At 47.6% G+C, this 19,698-nt stretch overlaps 1 protein-coding gene across 2 annotated transcripts in view; it reads right to left on the reverse strand.

The window, feature by feature from the left end:
* The window catches only part of WDR26 (WD repeat domain 26), a 156,252-nt gene extending 138,719 nt beyond the window's left edge, over nucleotides 1-17,533 (reverse strand). Inside the window, exons 1-4 of one of the 2 annotated variants that reach the window (XM_068128443.2) lie at nucleotides 16,985-17,533; nucleotides 16,734-16,833; nucleotides 15,084-15,140; nucleotides 10,691-10,827 (exon numbers count right to left, since the gene is read on the reverse strand). In XM_068128443.2, coding sequence (XP_067984544.2) covers nucleotides 10,691-10,827; nucleotides 15,084-15,140; nucleotides 16,734-16,814 — 275 coding nt within the window. In that variant the 5' untranslated portion in view covers nucleotides 16,815-16,833; nucleotides 16,985-17,533. Of the gene's footprint in view, nucleotides 1-10,690; nucleotides 10,828-15,083; nucleotides 15,141-16,733; nucleotides 16,834-16,955 lie in introns of both variants that reach the window. The other variant, XM_068128444.2, reaches the window with a different exon arrangement.
* Between the last annotated feature and the right edge of the window lie 2,165 nt (nucleotides 17,534-19,698).

The raw sequence follows: 19,698 nt of genomic DNA on the forward strand, positions 1-19,698 counted from the left end.
AAATGCGTGTCGGAGCGTACACTTCGACACGCATGGATGTGGATATTACTTACATGTGGACATCACATGCGACACGCATGGATATTACTTATGGTAATAGTAAAGGAACCTCAGACGATTTCATTCCCAGCTTGGTTTGTACAAATATATGGGAAATTGCTCTCAACCTTTGTTCTTCTTTCGGATAAATAGCACAACTTCATTCCTGTGCACAGATGGCCGACATCAGGGTCATTGGTTCCAGGGATAGCCAGGGTTAAACTGGGGAATCTTTGGTACGCCGAACCCATTCCATCCCGAGACTGTACAGGGTGTTCACCTGAGCGAGTTAATGATACCTGCAAGCAACAAGCATACATTTTTATTTGAAGATTAACAAACACATGAAACGCAAGTATTTCGTTCAGTGCACCGTTACTTTCTAAACACCCTGCAGATTCTATAACCTCTTATAACAAATATACAAGATGGAGTAATTGTAATTCAACAATGACACGAGTGTTTCAAGTTCAACATTCCCAAGAGCACAAAGCTTTCATATAAAGGGCACGTGCAGCACCTGGAACATGATTTAAAAAATTTTTTTCCAATCAATTGGAATTTCGTTCCAGAAACCCATTTCTGAAAATGAAATATACTCCTCTGCCGTCTTTTTTTTTATTTTTATGAAACGTACCGTCATAAGGAAAAGGGCAGCGCTTTCGTCAACGTTGAGGTGGCCCTGCCTTCAAATCAAACTGCTTGGACACCTGGGTGCTGAGAACAGCTTACCATTCATATTCAAAGAAGGACCTTTTTGGAAAGAAAAATCGAGGCCCAAGGAAGAGCGAGGTGACAAAAGGATAAAAGGGCAATGTGTGAACAGAAAAAACAAAAGACAGAGGGGAGGGATCACATTAGTAGGCTGCACATCTGAGTGCTAATGGGGAAAGAAAAGATTGCCATTATCCCCGTTATGGATGGGGGATGAGATGGTGGGGTGCCATTTGCCTGAAGCACTGGAGAGAAAAGTGCAATTGAGGAGTCTTCAGAAAAAAGTTCCTCAAAAAAAAAGAAAAAAGAAGAGCACGTGAACATGCAAAGGGTGACGTAATTGCAGGTTTAAATTACAAGCTCATTTGGAAGACAAGAGAAACCCTCTCACAAGGCAGGTAAAATGCTCTTCTTCACTTCTCAATGCTTTCTGTAATGCTTGCCTGGAGCAATACTTCATCCACTGATGCCTCCACCCAAACCCAACTAAGACGACAGTTACCGCTTTCCATCTCAGCAACCAACTGGCTAACAGCAAACTCGAGGTTTCCTTTTGTGGCAAACCAGTCAAGAATGAACCATTCCCCAAGTACCTTGGAAATCACCCTTGATCGCAGCATCACATTCCACGAACACCTAAAACGGGTCACAGAAAATATCAAGACCAGGATAAACATCATCCGGACACTAGCCGGGGTTCAAGTGCACGCACTCTTCGCACTGCTAGCCTTCGTCTTGTGGACTCTGCAGCAGAATACTGTTCTCCTGTTTGGGCAGAGAGCAGCCACACAAAACACGGACACCGTTCTGAAAACACTGATGTGGATAATAAGCAGTATACTGAAATCAACACCCGTGCAGTGGCTCTCAGTTGTCGAACATACTACCCCATAAACGTGTGCCGGAAGGCATGAACACAGAGTTTGACTGCATCAAAACCAACCCAGCACTTCCAATCCAGGAAGTAGTGCAGAATCTACCAAATATACAACTCAAGTCACACAAACCTTTCTGGGGCTCTGTAAATGTTTTGAGAGATGCGATGTTTCACACAAAGGACAAGTGGCGCAATGTCTGGACAGACAAGAACATTGCTAACAAATAACTGGCCAGTTTCGACCTCCACTGGAAACAGTGGCCTGCGCTCAACAGTACTCTCCATGCAAGGACATCACATCACCTACAGAAATGTAATTTCAAAGACAGCCCGGCATGTGACTGTGGTCACCCAGATCAGAGTATTCATCACATTGTGAACAAGTGTCACATACAGAAATTTGACGAAGGATTTAGGGCAAACCACGTAACAACAGACAGCGCTATCTATGACTTGGCTGTCCAACTTAGACGTACATCTGTGACCTACAATTTGTCATACGCAAGAAGATGATAGACCGACCAAGGAGGAGATAGAAGGGACCAGAAAAAACCCCACATCACAAAATAAAATGACGAGGTGTAAATGGATCGGACATGCACCGAGTATGAAAAACAACGTCATCAAATCAGCGATAAGCTGCAAGCCTGAAGGTCAAAGGGTTGAAAGATCTGTGAAGATCCAGCGGCATACAGGGGGAAAGGAAGCTGAGGTAGCAAGAAACCACCCGGAAGGCAATCGGTCAGTGGGCCCAGAACGGCAAAAAGTGGTGCGACTTGCTCAAGAGACCCCATATGCCATGAGGCATGACAGGATCGAAAGCAAGTAAACAAATACTAGCAGTGTATCGTGTTTATTCACATTGTGCGGAACCGGAAACGGTATTATAGTAGCTCAGTCTTCCAATTCCTATTTCCGAATCTAAAATTATTCAGAATTACTCCGAAGATAATCTTTGTGACAGAGCGCATTCGCATTCCAACCCCAAATGGGAAAAAATAACAACAAACAACAAAGCAGCAGCAAAGAATAATTCATCATTCCGCTTCAAAGCAGCGTAGCAAACAGCCCGGTATCGAATCCAGCTTGTGATACGACTTGGCAAACGGCAAAGAAATGTAAACTACATTGCAAACAATCCACACCGACAAAATGAATCAAAAACAAAGATTTGGGTATATTTGGGGGGGAAGAGGGAGAGGGGTGAGGCGAATAATCACTGTCATTACTTTCCTACAGAACAGAGGCAGATATTGTTTCGATATTGACACGGCGGCAATCATGTGCACATCTAAATTGAACAACACTATTACATAGAACCTAACAAAGCTTTCCAGAAGCAATAAGAAAAGGAATTTGAATCTCAACAAATGACAGAGAAGACGGCGAATCCGAAGGGACTAAAACGCGTTTACTCAGCCAAGCTTGCACGACTTCCCTGGGCGCAGAAATCCTGCGGCGATTTGGCCATTGTGCATTTTAAATTCAAGCTGCCACGGTCAAGCAGACGCGTTTGACCTCGAGGTCCATTCACAAGCATCCTTTCTTGGCGGACAAATTAAACGGCAAGCAAAGATTTCAACGAGCGCTCAAATTACCCACTACCACCTGAACAGGCTTCTGCAGACTGAGAAAAGACTTGCGGACAATCATTTATTCCTTTTGAAGCCAGCCGACCAACTGCCTGGGAAAGCGAACTATCCACGGCAATGGACTGTGCAGATGGTTCAGTTCAAAAATGCACAAGTTTGATAATGTAAAAATAAGACAATTTAAAAAAGGCAAATGATGGACAGTTGGCATACGCAGGGTGAGCAAGTGCAATACCTTCCTACTTCCATCACCTGAGAATAATTAGATCACACGTCATGCATGATGCATAACAAAACAAACTAGATGGTATTCATCGAATACTTATCCCACGCAGTCAACTTGTTGCGAGCCAACTCTTCTGTTTTTGAACATATTTTTTTCTTTGATCCAATATGGCTGCCCAGACCACGGGAGCGATGACATCATAAATTTATATTCTCTAATACAATTGTTGCATAGATCATGCTCAATACATTTCAAACTGATCAGACTTAGCGTTGTCCCTGTCGAATTATGACGTCATAATTATGGCACCAATGACGTCATCGTTAACACCTATTCCCCATATGGAGTTCTTTACAATGAGCCATGTTTCAATTTTTCCATGCAGGGGTTTTGGAGATATATAGGTGAAACATTTTTCGGTTTTTCCAAGATGACGCCCATACCACATGACCTATGACGTCATAATTATCATCAAAATATTCTAAAGGAGGGGGTGCTCCTATGGTGAAAATTTTGTGTCCATCAGACCAACAGTTGCTGAAATTTTTAAAATAATGATCGGATGAAGTTTTGTACTTGTCGAATTATGACGTCATAATGAAGGTACCGATGACATCATCATTAACATATCTTATTCCCCATGGGGAGTACTTGACAATGAGCCAGGTCTCAATTTTTTTCCATGGAGTGGTTTCAGAGATTATAGAAGTGCGAAGTTTTTCCAAGATGGCACCTGTACCACGTGACCTATGACGTCATAATAATCATTAAAATATGCTACAGAAGGAGGCGCTCCGATGGTGAAAATTTAATGTCAATCAGACCAACTGGTTGCCGAGAAAATGAATTTTTAAAATGCAGATGTACGCAGAAGAATGCTTAACCCCACTTTTCGCTTCGTGAGCACAGGGTAATAACCACAAAATTGAAACCGATGCGAATGCGTCGATAGACATTACATCGCCGGCCTTGCATGTCAACATGTGCTAGGTTTGGTTTAAATTCCTTCAGTCGTTCACAAGTTATTGCGGTACCAAAAAGATTTTCAATTAAAGGTCACGTGACGTTTGAAATTTAACCTTTGACCTTTTGGACCTAAACGTAATGAGTTCATCTTTGTACTAGCCTCAATATTTAGGTTAAGTGTGATTGGAATCCCTTCAGTGATTCACAACATTCACAACAAAAATAAAATAAACAAGTCAGGAGACGACGATGGTTCACGAGCGAGCGGTATTCAATGACAAAGGACGGACTATAACCGAAACAAGCCCGGACAGGCCAGGCCCGGAAATGTCAAAACGAAGGTTACTGACCTTGAAATGAGATAGAAAATAATGTATAATCAGTTATGAGGTTAGTTAGCTACACAATACCGAAAATTCGGTTCGATTCCGACAACTTTGAAACTTTGACCTTTGTGACCTTCAAAGGTCGAAGATTCTGAAATTTGTTGAAAAACTTGTATTTCATGATGTATGTGATAATATAAGATCATGTACGACATTTCACCCTCTCAGGAAGCGAATAATGTAATAAAACCATCAAAAATCGACTTTTCTAAATTTGTGACGTTGTGACCTTGGGGTGAAAATGAAAAATCGAGCTCCGTGGGGCTAGACACATGACATTGGCCTAACCAAATACCGAAACCCCTGTCAGATTCCACCAACCCCCTCGGAGAAGATGTAGCTTGAAATCGATTACCCCCGAAAAAGACATCTTTTTCGGGCGTGGCTCCGCCCACAATGGGCGCAATACGCCCACTCTAGGCAGGACAACTCGATCATGATATCAACCTCCCACCCAAGTTTCATCAAGATCGGATGATATCATCGGGTAGTTATGCTGCGGACAGACAGACACACAGACAGATGCACACACATGACGAATATAGTAGTCACCTGATAACTCGTGAACCAATACCCAGGAGGTTTGAGAAGGGAAAGGGAAGTTGGGACGGAGAAAATGTGGTGACCAACAATTAAACAAGATCTATAGTCGAACAGCGGTGGAGCCGGGCTTGTTTGATACTTTAGTTGAAAGGATAGTTTGACCTGGTTGGGGATACCGGTTAGCAAATGATGCAAGTATTAAATTATTTGACTTCAGGCATGGACAGCCGGTTCGTGAATGACTTGTGTAAAAAAAAGCGACGAATGGCAAAGGATGAATCAATAAATTCCACATTCCTGTGCCACCTTCAGTCCAACTTCAGGCATCGACAGCATGTTCTCTATATATATTTTTTTTTCAAACAGCATCGTTAATCATTCATCATTCCAATCACAAATTAATACTATGTCATTAATAGATCAAAATATGATGTTAAATCACGATGGTATCGAGATGTTATCAAACCAGCGAACCGTTATCTGTTCACTTCCAGATTCGGGAGCAAGGTCCGTGTCGATCACATTTCAAAATCATAATTGTATTGAGGAATTTCTGAAACCTCCTGCCTACCTTACGACACCTGCTGGGACCCCAAAACGTTCCACAAAATGTTATTCTATTTCCTTTTAGTAAAATATGCAACTGTAATGGAGACCCAATGTGTCCCCATCATATAACCAGATCCTCAGCTCTGATTGGTGGACCTTTGTGGGGATATAGGGAGAGACAAAAGCTGTTGTAGACGGCATTGCCCCACGGGCTACCTCGTAAAAATAACTAGAACGGCACTCGCTACAGAGCATACCTTTGCCGGGTGAACACCACGTTTTGTATCACACCAATAGACCGGATCTGGATTCGGACCTGAACCAAAATCTGATCAGCTTGTTCTTGTCGCCGAACCAACTCATCCACCAAGTTCAGTCACAAGTCGTTCACCACTTTTTAAAATAAGCTATATATCGTTTTTGGTCCTATATTTCAACAGTGAAGAATCACTTTAAAAATTTAAAAATTCTCCGATCCAGATCCGGATTCGAACCTTCACCAAAATTGAATCAATTCCTCCTCGTCACAAAACAAACCTCTCCACCAAATTTCGTCCAAATCCGTTAACAACTTTTTGAGACATCTTGTTCACAGACAGACAAAGAGAGCCAGCGGTGAAAACATAACCTCCAGGTGGCGGAGGTACAATTGAGCACCATGTGAACAATATATTGCCTCAGAGCTTGCATATTGTTCTTAAATTGTAATGGAGTAATTTGGACATATGGAGCTATTTATTTATTACATGTGCCCAGGGAGGTGGGGAGGGTGCGGTGAGGGTGCGGCGGTGGTTAGTGGGACAGAATTGAGAAGATGAAGAGAAGGGTGAATGATGCGTGAAAGAAAAGAGCTTTGACACGTATGGGAGGATGGGTGGGGGAGGGAGAACTTACGAAGCACGAGACGCAATCGCGGTAATGATTGGAGAATACACCCTGGGTACAGCCAATCATTTTCCATTTCAAAAAAGTACATTTTCCGTTTGTTTTTTTTAAAAACAAACGAACATAAATTTCGTTTTGTGGTATCAATGGAAGGATTAGCATTGGTTTGTGCACTTGCTTTGGTAGAAATACAATTTCCGAGTCTCCACACCTAAAATATTCCACAGCACCCCTGGGTGGTGTAGTTTTCCATCAGGGTGACAGAGAAATGTGGGAAATCATAAAATAACTGGCAGGTGGGTAAAATGTGGAAAGCGTATCCATGGGAGGTGGCACTTTAAACCGAATTAATCTTTTTTTGCATTTTACTACACTAGAAACAGCAATTCCCTTCGGGAGCAGCCTGGGAGGGGAGGGGGTGGTTGTCCGGGGGGGGGGGGGGGAGGGGGTTGGTTGCTGACGCCCACTTGGGGGTTGGTTGTATGCTCGCATGTATTTGCGATATCAAGTTTTTTTTAAACATCTTTTTAATAAACAAATTTATGTAAATGAACTTTTCCTGCAGGTATATCACTTCCATCTCTTTTGGCTATACACAATCAAGGTTCAGGAGGAGCAAAACTACAAAGGGATGGAGGGGCATCATTGTGACATCGAGGCAATGAGGAGGCTCGAGGACGCGCGACAGACACTTATCTGAACAAAACAAATTGGGCACTTCACACGCAAACTGAAAATGAACCCTTCAAACCCAAGTGCACATTTATCCCACAATACAAGCAGGCTATGCTAAATAAATGTGAATTATTTACTTCTTGGAGAATGATACGCTATTGCCTTTGATAAATGCAAAATTAGAGCGAGAGAGCAGCGATCACAGGTCGCTGAATGTTCCCAGTATAGCGATCTCATAATATTAGTCAATTGGTAGCACTTGGTAATTGGTAGCCTCAACGAAAACAGATGTTTTATCTTTTCAAAAAGCGGGTCAGTTTGGTAAATTTCTGCACAACCATTTAGGAGATAGCATAACGGATGGACCGACGGACGAACGAACCGACGAACGAACCAACCGACGGCCGAACCAACCGACGGACGAAGGAACGGACGAACCAACCCTCAATGCCAAACAGGAAATTAGAGCCGTCTCCCTTGACATATCACGTGCCTTCGATGCAGTCTGGCACCCCGCTCTGCTCACCAAACTCTCCCCTTTTGGTATCCATGGAAATCTACACGCATGGCTGGCGGACTTCCTCTCTAGTCGTAGTCAACGTGTGGCCCTGAATGGGTTTCTCTCATCGCCCCTTCCTGTTCAGGCTGGAGTACCACAAGGTAGTGTTCTGGGCCCTGTGCTTTTTCTGGTCTTCATCAATGATCTCTCTGACTCTCTTGAAAATCCTCTCTATCTCTTTGCTGATGACTCTACTCTCTGTCGCTCCATTCTTCATCCCTCAGATCGGCAGTCTGCAGCCTCCTCACTCTCTGCAGACCTGGACAAAATCACAGACTGGGCAAACAAGTGGAACATGTCTTTCAATCCTGACAAATCTCACACTCTTATGACGTCTCTCTGAAAAGACCGACTGGACAACCCTCCAATCCACTTTCTGAATAATCCTCTCCAAGAAGTTCTGTCACTCAAGCTTTTGGGTCTCACTATCTGCCATGATCTTTCCTGGGAAAACCACATTTCAAATCTGGCCTCCAAAGCCAGTCGCCAACTGCGCATCCTCCGTCGTGCGAAGTCCTTCCTTGGCACACCTGAGCTCCTCACCACATACAAGGCTTTCATCCGCAGCTCAATGGAATACTGATCTCCCCTCTGGGCTGGTGCTCCTGCCTCGCACCTAGCTCGTCTGCACGCTGTTGAAACCAAAGCATTCAGAATCATTGGAATCTCCCGCGATGAAGCTAACTCCAAGGGCCTCTCACTCACTCACCACAGGCAGGTTGGTGGTCTTTCCGTCTTCTACCGACTCCTCTCTGGCCTTGACCTCCCCCCCAGCTCTCTCTGGGCTCTGTCCCGCAAATATTCCTACAGGTCGCACAAGATCTGCCTGCAACCCTCTTATGGTTAAACTGCCAAAATCAAGACTCTCTGCTCACCTTCACTCCTTCATTCCTCTTTTCTCCCGCCTCTGGAACAAACTCCCTCACTCTCTTCAATCCCACGCCACCCTCCAGGTCTTTAAAACAGCTGTTCACTACCATCTTTTATCTTCCCCCATCCAAAACCTTGATCTTTTCTACCCCCGCTAATTTCACCCCAATTCCACTTTTTTGAAATACCAACTTTTGTCCTGGAAGTCCTTGGTGTCCTTGTGTTTTATACTCCTCCCACCTCCCCCAGCCCCCCCCCCCCCACCCTCCGCTTCCCACGCCTCCTCCCCCCAAGCCCGCTCCCTCCCACACATCTCCCTGCTCTCAAATGTTGTGTTTGCGTGCTTCCCCTTCTCTCCCCATCTTGTCTTCCGCTCCCTCTTTTTGGCGCTGAGGAAGCGCCTCTAGCGATTGACTTCCAGCCAGTGTAACGCTAATTCCTGTCACAGGAATTCTGAGATCATATAAGTGGGCGTGGCAGTTCCTGATTGGTTCGTGTTGGGGAACGCCTTCTCGCTGCCGACGTGACGTAAATTCGCGCACGCGCACTGGTGATTGGCGCTGAGGAAGCGCCTCTAGCGAATGACTTCCAGCCAGTGTAACGCTAATTCCTGTCACAGGAATTCTGAGATCATATAAGTGGGCGTGGCAGTTCCTGATTGGTTCGTGTTGGGGAACGCCTTCTCGCTGCCGACGTGACGTAAATTCGCGCACGCGCACTGGTGAAGCTTACTCGATCTTACTCGATCCCATATTACATGTACTTTCATTGCATACAAATTATACTTCCTCCTAGAAATTCCATGCCCGAACCTCAGCGCAATCCAAGAGGATTCACTTGTTATATATTTTGTTTGTCTGGTTGATTTGTTTGTGAAGTAAATGTTAGCTCTTTCACGAGCCTCGATTCAGTATACAAAAAAAGAAAAAAGAAAAAAAAAACCGACGGACGAACGAACGGACCGAAGTACGAACGGACCGACGGACGGACGAACGAACGAACGGACCGACGGACGAACGAACGGACCGATGGACGAACGGACCGACGAACAAATGGACCGACGGACGAACGAAAGGACGGACGGGCCGACAGACGGGCGGACTGACGGAAGGACGGACGGACGGACGGACTGACGGACGAACGAACCAAAGAACGAACCGACCGACGAACGAACCGACCGACGAACGAACCGACCGACGAACGAACCGACCGACGAACGAACCGACCGACGAACGAACCGACGAACGAACCGACCGACGAACGAACCGACCGACGAACAAACCGACCGACGAACGAACCGACCGACGAACGAACCGACCGACGGACGAACTGACAGACGGATGAACGAACGGACCGACGGACGAACGAACGGACCGACGGACGAACGAACGGGCCGACAGATGGGCCGACAGACGGAAGGACGGACGGACCAACAGACAGACGGCGGAAAGCAAACCAATAGTCACCTCCAGGCATGGGACTAATAAAGTGACGAGTATTAAAACCAATAGTGCAGTCATCAAGGAATGTAAGAAACAGTCGTGACACCCAAATAAGTAAGAATGGAGATCTTTCCGAGTAAAACGTTACAGTGATCAAAGGATAATTTAAAACAAAATCTGTTTTCATCATCATGCCAGAAAGGCCAACAAGATACCCAGTTGGCTGGATTGACCTAGAATCTAAACCAGAATACAGGACAGCGCAAGCACTGGGTATACAAGGTCATAAAAGTTGTACACCGAGTGAGCTTCCATTAAAAGGAAAGAACATGTCTAACCGTGCTTCAACACCCTGTTCCCGACATACCCGCTGAGCGTGTGGATGCGTTCCACATTGTACTTGAGTGGTGTCAGCTCTTGTCGCAATACTGTTAGAGCCTCGAGCAGTTTGCCATCTTCCAGCAGCTCCAGGTACTTTTGCTCCAACAGCAAAAAACGCATGTGCTGTGCAAAGGTAAAAACAAGAGACACGTACACAGATCAAATGACAGAAGGGAAAAAGACAACAAACCGACAGAGAGGCTACAGGTGGATGCAACAGCAATGGATGAACAGGGAAAGAGGAGAGAGGGGGGGGGGGGGAGGACACAGTAACCTGTAAGGAAAGGATTGGGTTGGGGTTAATGGGGACAGAAAATATCATGGGTTGGGATGCAGGATGACATGATATGGTATTGTACTGCAAATTTCAAGCACTGAAGGAAATGAAGGGATTTAACCGCAGTTTCGCAAGCGAAGGCGGTTTTACATATGGGAGAAAAGAGGGAGAACAGTACTTCCTTCGTTAAGCTTTGACAAAGGCAATGGAAGATGGTGGAAGTTGTGCCAAGGAATAAGTTGGAAAAAAGGAGGATGCCCAGTCTGCAGCTGGCTTTGGAAGCAAGCTTTGCCATATGGTCACCCTGGGAAAAGTCATGGTTGACGTTGAGGCCGAAAAGTTCAAAAGAGTGAACTTCTTCCAATGGTCGATGATAGAGAGATTTGTGGCTTCGTTTGACGATCCTCCCGGAGAAACACGGTGAGACAGTAGGATTTGATAGGATCGAAAGCTGTTCCATTCGCCAAAGCTGCATCAAATCGATTGTAGATCAGGAAAGAACGACGCAGCTGCTGCTTGGCTTTGTGATGGGGGTACTGTACAGCACAATATGCAGTCATCATTGCAGGAGATGCCAATAACAATGAGAAATTTAGATTCCCCGAGTCTGGGAGACGTCATTTATGTAGATGAGGAACAAGACTGGGCCCAAGTTACTTCGGAGCTTCCACCGAGAGGAAAGCAACATGTGGACTGCGCGATTCGAGGTAGTTAGAAAGCCAGGTATGAAAGTGGCCTTGTCTTCCTCAGGCACCAGGTTTGGAAGTGGCCTTGTCTTCCTCAGGCACCAGGTTTGGAAGTGGCCTTGTCTTCCTCAGGCACCAGGTTTGGAAGTGGCCTTGTCTTCCTCAGGCACCAGGTTTGGAAGTGGCCTTGTCTTCCTCAGGCACCAGGTTTGGAAGTGGCCTTGTCTTCCTCAGGCACCAGGTTTGGAAGGCAGAACAGGATGGTAGACGTGTGCGCGTACGTGTGCACTTCCTCAAAATTCAGGGCCTCAAACCATTGCTGAGGAACAAGCTGCCGCATGTCCAGAATTGAGTGACTGGGACGGAATCCAAACTGATGGTCAGAGATCAGGTGGTTTGGGGAAAATAAATACCCAGGATAGACCAGATCAGCAGCAACAATGGATTCCATGATTTTGATAATACCCAAATGGAAACTCATTGGCCTGTAATTACCTCCGCCAGCAAAGGTGGCCGAAGGTTACGTTTTCACCTCTGTCTGTCTGTCCGTTTGTGAACAAAATATCTCAAAAATTTGTGGGCGGATTCGGACGAAATTTGGCAGAGATGTAGCGCATGTGACGAGGACGAAATGATTAGAATTTAGTGAAGATCTGGATTCGGATCCGGCTACTAGAATTTTTAAGTGATTCTTCACCATTGGGAGACGGGGCCAAAAAGTATACGTAGCAGGATATCTCAAAAAGTTGTCGACGGATTTGGACAAAACTTGGTGGACCGGTTGTGTGTCTGACAAGGACGATTCCATTCGATTTTGGTGAAGATCTGAATATGGATTCGGATATGAGAATTATTTAATTTTTAAAGTGATTTTTCACCATTTGGAGAGAGGGCCAGAAACGATACATCGCGGGATATCTCAAAAAGTTGTAGATGGATTTGGACGAAACTTGTTGGACATGTGTGTGAGACAAGGAAGAATCGATTCAATTTTGGTTAAGATCGGATCCGGATCCGGCTCGTATAATTTTTAAAGTGATTCTTCACCATTGAGTGATATGGCCAACCAGGTGGAGGTATGCTCTCTACTGAGTGCCGTTCTAGTTTAGACATGCTTTTCCACTGTTTTTGTGAATGGGATTGGTGCTGGCCATCTTCCAGGTAAACGAGAAGCAGCCAAAGGTGAAGGACTGCTGAAGACAGCAGCCAGAAGTGAATGGCTGTTTACACAAAAACAAACGAAAACGAGTGACTCAATGAGGTCTTCACATCAAAAACGAAAACAGCACTCGGTAGAGCGCATACCTCCGCCAGGCTGAACAGTTTACATCTTGTATCCCACCGATAGGCCGGATCTGCATCAGCACCTGAACCAAAATGTAATGGACATGTTCTTGTCACCTATCCAACTCATCCACTTTGTTTTGTCATTGCTCGTCCATAACCTTTCGAGATATCGTGCTGTATATCGTTTTTGTCCCTACCTCTCAATTGTAAAGAATCACTTAAATTCTAGTATAAGGATCAGGATCTTCACCAAATCAATTTGTCTAATCAATTCGTCCTTGTCACACACCCAACCCATCCACCAAGTTTCGTCTGACTCTCGAGTGGGGACAAAAGGGGACAGCCGTGCCACCTGCAATTTTTGATTGTAGTTGTCCGAGATCCTTCGGTTATATGAAAAGAATAGGCCGTTGCGTGCTGCTATCTTATCAGATTTCCTGTTCAGGGTTAGTTACACAATCAGCACACTTGCGGGTGAGCGCTGAGATAAGAATATGGCAAAAACACAGGCCAAGAGGCCTTTAGCTATACCTTGTGATGCTTTAAGGTTCTTCTGGTCCGGATGGATAGAATGGGTTTCCGCGACAGCAATTCAAGGTTATCTTTGCACATGTCTCGTGCTTGCAAACACAAAGTTACCCTAAAAAGTACATTTTCTCAAACCGTCCTACTGACAACTGGGTGGTGACTCGCGGAGGGGGAATCCTGATAAGTAGCAATGGCCTGTCGGCTTCTTCGGACAACTCCACTCATGATAATGTGGAGGCAACTCCATTCCGAGATGCCCGGCGTTACATCCAGCAAAAGGCACAGTATTCCAAACTGGAGAGTATAATGCATGATGAATAACCGATTGAAACCATGGAACTGAGGCGAGGTAAGCTTCATTTACTTGACGTCCCTCACCCTCACTTTCCAGAAAGATTGGTCACTTTGCTGACATATCTAATGTTCGGCACTCGGCAGAAGCTCACTCGAGTCCTGAGCACTGAGAACCTCCAAGGGTGTTTTCGAAAACCTTTTTTTGTGGCCAAATTATAAAATAGATCCTTAGCTCTACGTTCCTTGTTTCTCCACACCTGCAGAATGAATGAATGAATGAATGATCGTTTGAAGGCCATTTTCCCTGCTAGAGCGGGGGTTAGCCTTGCGGGCGCCATGACAATCATGGTTCCCTGTTTGAGGCAATGTTTTTATGGCCGGATGCCCTTCCTGACGCCAACCCTTGGACGCCTCTTACGATGCGCAGGGATACGGTGTACCTATTCTAAATCGAAGTACACACCGTGATCATTCATCCCAGCAAGCTGGTACTCAATTTGCCGACCTCGGAAGGATGACAGGCTGAGTCAACCCCCCTGGCGTTAATTCAGCGATCGACCGGGATTCGAACCCAGGATCCTAGGATCCCAAGCCGGCACCCTAACCGTTAAGCCAACACCAGACCTGCAGCTCAAGCACAAAATGGTTCACAAATCTTTTGCCAACAAAGGGAACTGGTGATGGTTACAGAATGATAACTGTATCTATATCAAGAGATCAACGCCATGATGAAAAACCACAGGTAACAGCTGGTGCATTTCAAAACTACCTCCGCACTACGCATGGTTATAGCAGGCAAACTCACTCGGCTGACAAGGGCAGCACAAAAGCCATGTGACACCACAAGTCGATGTGCAGCAGTTTTATCCAAACGGATTATTCGATAAATTTGAGGAGAAAATGATGGTTAACGCGCTACAAAATCGAGACGCGTGGAACAGCAAGGAGACGTCACTGTCAACGAAACGACGGTGGGACTACAGTTGGACGCAACATGCACGCAAATGGCCATGGAGGAACGGGAAAAAGGGGGAGAGGAAACACCAAATCCCCACGAGTGAAGACTTGATGGGGATAGAAAAGATCATCAGTGGGAAGGACGGATGACAAGAGATGGTGGTATACCTCATGCTTGAAGCCCTCTCGTGAAGGCCGCACAATGGTCTTTGGTCTCCTTTCACTTTAAATAGAATAAATAAACAGTCACAAGTAACGATAAGGATGAGGGGGAGGGGGAGACGAGACCAAAGGGAAGACAGAAATGGACGGAGGAGTAGGAAACAGATAACAGCAGTTTGAGTTCATACCAATAGGCCGTTGGTGGACTGCACAAGAGGCTTCAACTCATTCAAATCGACTTCAGCCTGGAAGACCGACCACGGGATCAGATCATTAAAACAACCATAAACTAAACATCAAGCATGAATAAAACAGGAGGGGATATCGTGTTTTGTCCTCCATTGTCATCAGACAGGGCGATCTGGAATGAGCGTGCAGCGCACAGATGACTTTGCAAAGACGGAGCGTGAATGCAAAGGGGCAGAGAAAGGGTGGGGGATATGGGGGGGGGGGGGAGAAGAGGAGGAAGAAAGGGAGAGAGATGTGGGACGGAGAAGGCAAGGGTAGTGGAGATGGAGAAAGAGGAGGGAGACAGGGAAGGAGAGATGGAGAAGGAGAAGGAAGGGAAAGTGGTGGATGGAGAAGAAGGAGAGGGAGGATGGAGAAGGGGAGGGGAGAAGGGGAGGGTGGATGGAGAGGAAGAGGATGTATGGAGAGGGAGAGGATGGATGGAGAGGGAGAGGATCGATGGAGAGGGAGAGGATCGATGGAGAGTGAGAGGATGGATGGAGAGTGAGAGGATGGATGGAGAGTGAGAGTATGGATGGAGAGTGAGAGTATGGATGGAGAGCGAGAGGATGGATGGAGAGTGAGGATGGATGGAGAGGGGGAGGGTGGATGGAGAGGAGGAGGGTGGATGGAGAGGAGGAGGGTGGATGGAGAGGAGGAGGGTGGATGGAGAGGAGGAGGGTGGATGGAGAGGAGGAGGGTGGATGGAGAGGAGGATGGATGGAGAGGAGGGCGGATAAGGGGAGGAGTGGACGGATAAGGGGAGGGGGGACGGATAAGGGGAGGGGGGACGGATAAGGGGAGGGGGGACGGATAAGGGGAGGGGGGACGGATAAGGGGAGGGGGGACGGATAAGGGGAGGGGGGACGGATAAGGGGAGGGGGGACGGATAAGGGGAGGGGGGACGGATAAGGGGAGGGGGGACGGATAAGGGGAGGGGGGGACGGATAAGGGGAGGGGGAGGGGGGACGGATAAGGGGAGGGGGGACGGATAAGGGGAGGGGGGACGGATAAGGGGAGGGGGGGACGGATAAGGGGAGGGGGGGGACGGATAAGGGGAGGGGGGGACGGATAAGGGGAGGGGGGGACGGATAAGGGGAGGGGGGACGGATAAGGGGAGGGGGGACGGATAAGGGGAGGGGGGAGGGGGGACGGATAAGGGGAGGGGGGGACGGATAAGGGGAGGGGGGACGGATAAGGGGAGGGGGGGACGGATAAGGGGAGGGGGGGACGGATAAGGGGAGGGGGGGACGGATAAGGGGAGGGGGGGACGGATAAGGGGAGGGGGGGGGACGGATAAGGGGAGGGGGGGACGGATAAGGTGAGGGGGGACGGATAAGGGAAGGGGGGAGAGGAGCGACATTACAATAAATTATTCAATTAGGAAAGGGATTGAGGCGGAGGGAGGAGGCCACAGACATGGATGAAGCTGTGAAATTGAGGGAACGGGTGATATTACAGTGACGAGTTGAGGACATGAAAACTGGAACGTAGAGAGAGAAATAGAGCAAGAAACAGACATGGCCGGTGGAACCAGTCGACTCGTTCCAACAAAGGACAGGACGGCGTGAAGTGAGACCAAGTGAAGAGGCGAAGCCGCCCCCGCGTACCTGATCCCACTGACCAGCCATTACGTGAATACGGAACTTGGTAGCAGCCGGATGCTCCAAGCAGCAACCGGACTCCTGCATCAACAACTCCACCGTCCGGCTGGCGAGACAAGCGGGAAACAAGGTGACGGCGCCGCCAGGACGGGACGGACCCTCTCCGACATTCTAATCGCGATACCCGATCCCACCCGGCTACTGTCGACGGCTCTTTCACCCGCCTACCGGTCCGGTGAACCTTCCGTGCGGCGCACCTGAGTCCCAAATCGTGCAGGTGTTGTCCGACCAGACGGATGGTGTCCTCGTCAGCTTGCGACAGCGCCTTCCCTCGCCCGGTCGTCGTTGCCACCTCCAGCCCGTTCGCTTGCGATGGCCCCGGGCAGCTCGGTTTGCGAGCTCGCCGCTCTCGCCGTTGCGGGTCGCGGCCAAGGTGGCTCCGGCGCCGTTGGTCTGCATTCCCGCGGTGGCCGACGCCACTCGCAGCTTCTTGGGCGGCGGCGGAGACGAGCCACCGCTGTCCGAGCCCGACGGCGAGGCCAGAGTGGCTCAACCACCGGGCCCGCCGAGCCCAGCCGCCTGCTCAAGCGAGACGCGTCGCCACGGCGAGCCGGCCAGAGGGGCTGTAACGCCGGGGCGGCCAGGGCTGCCTCCCCGCCCGGGCTGCCGGCCGCGGCGTATAATGTATATCGCTGGATACGTGCGTGCGGGATCGTCACGACGCGACCGCCAAGGCCGCCGATCAAGCCGTGGACGGAGAGCAGCGCTTGCCCCGCCCAGTCACCACGCCCGTGACGTCATTTCCGAACGAAACCGACCGGCGACTTCCGGCAAATGCTCCCCCAATCACTTCCGTTGTGTCAAATTTTTTTTTATTGCATAAATTAGGAACCGAACGGCAGCTGAGGTATTTCCTTCCCCATCACCGACTTGAAGTACGTAGGTTCGTCCAAACTGATACTGCTGTGTGACGTTTCAAACAGGTGCCATCGGTTTACTAATGTGAGCCTGTTTTTATTTTCAGGTCGCCGAAATCAAGATTGAAAGATTTTTTTTTTTCTGGAAAAGTTTCAACCATATCGAACAATTCCACCGAGGCCCGGCGGACACATTTTGGAGACTCGTTTCGATCCGACCAAATTACAAATTCCTGCCCAAACCAGCAGGGGGCACTGCATCAGCTTCCTTGAAGCCCTGGAAGGAAGAATGCAATACTCAAGATGAGCAGGAATTAATGCAGCTTTTGTCTTCCTGTCCGTGGGTTGGAATACTGGTTCCGTACAACGTGATGTCATCTTCAAAAAGGAAGATTTCCAGAGCATTTGAGGGCTCGGTTATGTGCAGGAGGAACACTGTGTTTGGCACTCCAGACCCCACTGGGAGAGGAGACAGGGCTCCATGAGTAACCCATTCACTGTGCCTGTTGATGCATTCAGAAAGACGGAAAGGAACGTGGCCTTGTGTGCCATGGGCAGAGAGCTTGGCAAACACAGCAGGATGACACCGTGTCCAATTCCTGAGATGGAGCCAGGAACATGGTCCTGGTAATTATTACCTTCGCCATCAAAGGTGCATGGAGGTTATGTTTTCACCCCTGTCTGTTTGTTTGTGAACAAAATATCTCAAAAAGTTGTGGACGGATTCGGACGAAATTTGGCAGATATGTAGCACGTGTGACGAGGATGAAATGATTCGAATTTAGTGAAGATCCGGATCCGGCTACGAGAATTTTTAAAGTGATTCTTCACCATTGGGAGATAGGGACAAAAACGTTACATAGCAGGATATCTCAAAAACTTATGGACGGATTTGGACGAAACTTGGTGGAGAGGCTGGGTGTCTGACCAGGACAAATCGATTCGATTTTGGTGAAGATCTGAATAAAGATTCGGATATGAGAATTATTTAATTTTTTAAGTGATTCTTCACCATTGAGTGATATGGCCAACCAGGCGGAGGTATGCTCTCTACTGAGTGCTGTTCTAGTTGTTTGAGTTTTAGGGCTTCTGACCATTCTTGAGAGAAGAGCAGCAGCGTGTCCGACGTTTTGTTACTGGGACGGAATTGAAACTCATGGCCAGAGATCTGGGTGTTCGAAAATAGGAAAGACGGAAGCAGCAGTGATGGATTCCATGACTGCTTACAATTGTAAATAATTAAGCTTGCTTGTCTGTTGTTGAGGTAATCTTTTTTTTGGCACCCTTTTTGTAAATGGGAGTTATGTTTACTGAACTTGCAGATGGGAGGTGGCTGAAGAAAAAGGAAGAGACGAAGAACACAAACAGATGAGAGGTAATAGCATGAGTGCAGGATTTATGAACATGGGCACGAATGCCTTTTGGGCCCATCACCAAAACCTAAGCAAGGCCAAGGCTGTACTGAACTTTCTCGACCTTTATGGGTGAGGAGAGGTAGTACATGTGACATGTACATGACCACTCTTTGCCGCTCCATTCCTTATCCCTCAGATCGGCAGTCTGCAGCCTCCTCACTCTCTGCAGACGTGGACAAAATCACAGACTGGGCAAACAAGTGGAACATGTCTTTCAATCCTGACAAATCTCACACTCTTACGATGTCTCTCCGAAAAGACCGACTGGACAACCCTCCCATCCACTTTCTCAACAATCCTCTCCAAGAAGTTCTGTCGCTCAAGCTTTTGGGTCTCACAATCTGCCATGATCTTTCCTGGGAAAACCACATTTCAAATCTGGCCTCCAAAGCCAGTCGCCGACTGGGCATCCTCCGTCGTGCGAAGTCCTTCCTTGGCACACCTGAGCTCCTCACCACATACAAGGCTTTCATCCGCAGCTCAATGGAATACTGTTCCCCCCTTCTGGGCTGGTGCTCCTGCCTCACACCCAGCTCGACTTCACGCTGTTGAAACCAAAGCTTTCAGAATCATTGGAATCTCCTGCGATGAAGCTGAATCTGAGGGTCTTTCACTCACTCACCGCAGGCAGGTTGGTGG

This window comes from Myxine glutinosa, chromosome 9 (assembly GCF_964187855.1).
Source record: "Myxine glutinosa chromosome 9, kmMyxGlut1.1, whole genome shotgun sequence".
NCBI lineage: Eukaryota > Metazoa > Chordata > Myxini > Myxiniformes > Myxinidae > Myxine > Myxine glutinosa.